The sequence below is a fragment of the Myotis davidii genome, unplaced genomic scaffold (assembly GCF_000327345.1).
Source record: "Myotis davidii unplaced genomic scaffold, ASM32734v1 scaffold217, whole genome shotgun sequence".
Lineage (NCBI taxonomy): Eukaryota > Metazoa > Chordata > Mammalia > Chiroptera > Vespertilionidae > Myotis > Myotis davidii.
Genome location: NW_006290034.1, coordinates 16200 through 18340, shown reverse-complemented (window position 1 = coordinate 18340; position 2141 = coordinate 16200). Strand labels below are relative to the sequence as shown.

The 2141-nt window shown below is 56.9% G+C and overlaps 1 protein-coding gene across 1 annotated transcript in view; it reads right to left on the bottom strand.

The window, feature by feature from the left end:
* Positions 1–2141, bottom strand: part of LOC102751710 (sodium-dependent phosphate transport protein 3) — a 14221-nt gene that overhangs the window by 6104 nt on the left and 5976 nt on the right. The window contains exons 4-5 of the mRNA XM_015563503.1: positions 1074–1307; positions 885–972 (exon numbers count right to left, since the gene is read on the bottom strand). Coding sequence (XP_015418989.1) covers positions 885–972; positions 1074–1307 — 322 coding nt within the window. The remainder of the gene's footprint in view (positions 1–884; positions 973–1073; positions 1308–2141) is intronic.

Sequence of the window (2141 nt, the reverse complement as noted above, 5' to 3'; positions counted from 1 at the left end):
GGGGGAGGGGGAGGGCGGTGCCATGGCCGTTCTCATCCAGCCTCTCTCTCCTCTCCACCCCGAGTTCCCGCAGGCGGCTCTTGCGTGTCTATCTGTGCTAAGACGTTTTTTTCGTGTCTACACTGGTCTCCCCCCCACCCCACCCCCCGCCCTCAGGTGCTCTTGTCGCTCACAGTAGACTTTTCTGTGCTGAGTCTCATGCGTTTCTTGTCTACGAACCGTCTCCCAGTGTTGAATTTGGGAGAAGAATTTGTTTTTTAAAAGTTTTTTTTTAAATATATTTTATTGATTTTTTACAGAGAGGAAGGGAGAGGGATAGAGTTAGAAACGTCGATGAGAGAGAAACATCGATCAGCTGCCTCCTGCACACTCCCTACTGGGGATGAGCCCACAACCAATGTACATGCCCTTGATCAGAATCGAACCTGGGACCCTTGAGTCCACAGGCCGACGCTCTATCCACTGAGCCAAACTGGTTAGGGCTTGTTTGTTTGTTTTAACAGGAGAAAAACAAATTTGATTTTGTACGTACAAGAGCCCATGAAACTATGAGACTCAAAGAAGTGACCACAGCAGGAGGCCTTTCCACTTTTAGACAAAGAAACAATAAATTCAGCCCGGCCGCCGCGGCTCGGGGGCTGAGCACCAACCTATGAACCAGGGGCTCACGGTTCGATTCCCGGCCAGGGCACAGGCCCGGGCGGCGGCTCCATCCCCGGTGTGGGGGGTGCAGGAGGCAGCCGACTGATGACTCTCTATCATTATTGGTGGGTTATCAATGGGAGAACTGTAATCCCTCTCCCCCAAACCGTCAGATGCCGCCAAGGGAAGGCAGGGGAGGGGGAGGCCGGTCACAGGGCTGCGACCCGCGTGGGAACCCTTACCAGAGCCCGCGATGCTGGTGAGCTTGCTGCGCTCCAGCGGGGGCGCCCACTTCGCCCAGATGGTGAACTGACCTGTCCATGCCATTCCCTGAAATGAAAACCGTTCAGTCCTTCACTCACTCGCCAGCAGGACTCCGGAGTCCGTTCGCCCCCCCACCCCACGCCCCCGGGGGAGAGCGCCTCCGGCACCTGGGCCATGCCCTGGGCGACGCGAATCACCATCACCAAGCTCACGCCCAGGTCAGCGGCCAGCGGCGTGCAGAGGCTGAGCAGGGAGGAGCCCAGCAGCCCCGCCCCCAGCATGTGCTTGGCGCCAAATATCCCCGCCAGGTATCCGCTGGGGATCAGAGTCAGCAAAATCCCGTAGCTGATGGAGCTGAAGAGGATGCCCTGGGTCTCTGGGCTCCATGCGTAGACGGAGGTCTGAAAAGGAGGAGAAAGGAAAGCTCGTGGCTGCGAACGGGGGCTTCCCAGCCAGAGCGCTGTGGTCGGTGGGGCCTCCCATGGAAGGCCGCATTTGGTTTCTCTCTCTTTTTTCTTTTTTAAAATCTAGCTTAAATATCCCACCGTTTCCAAAATCACTAATTATATGCCTAATTACTTTTAATATATTTTTATTGATTTCCGAGAAGAAGGGAGAGGGAGAGAGAGAGACATCAATGATGAGAGAGAATCGTTGATCGGCTGCCTCCTGCACGTTCCCTACTGGGGATCGAGCCCGCAACCCTGGCACGTGCCTTTGACTGGAATCAAACCTGGGACCCTTCCGTCCACAGGTCAACGCTCTATCCCCTGAGCCAAACCGGCTAGGGCAGGGAGGACTCTTGCTCCTCAAAGTGTGTCCTACTGACCAGCATCACATCGCTGATTGCTAGGAATGCAGACTCTCAGGCCCTACCCCAACCCACTGAGCCCACAGCTGCCCTGTAACAAGATCCTCAGGTGACGCGTACACCCGTGAGAAAATGTCAAGGACTGTCCTCGGCCATTGCGTAACTCCCATGCAGCTCACTGGGGCCTTTCCCACGGCTCCAGACCTCCCTGCCAGTGGCTCCCACTTGCTCAGATGAGGCCTGGGCAACCCCTCCACCCCCCGCCTCCGGGCTCTGGTGTTGTTTCCCCAGCTGCCTGTGATCAGCCCACAGGCCCCGCAGTGGAACTGGGGGAATGAGTGTGTGCGGAATGCCCGTGCACAGACCTGAAAACCTTGCTAGCTTCCTGCCACCACTCTCAGCCCAGCCCCCCCGCCCCCCTCTC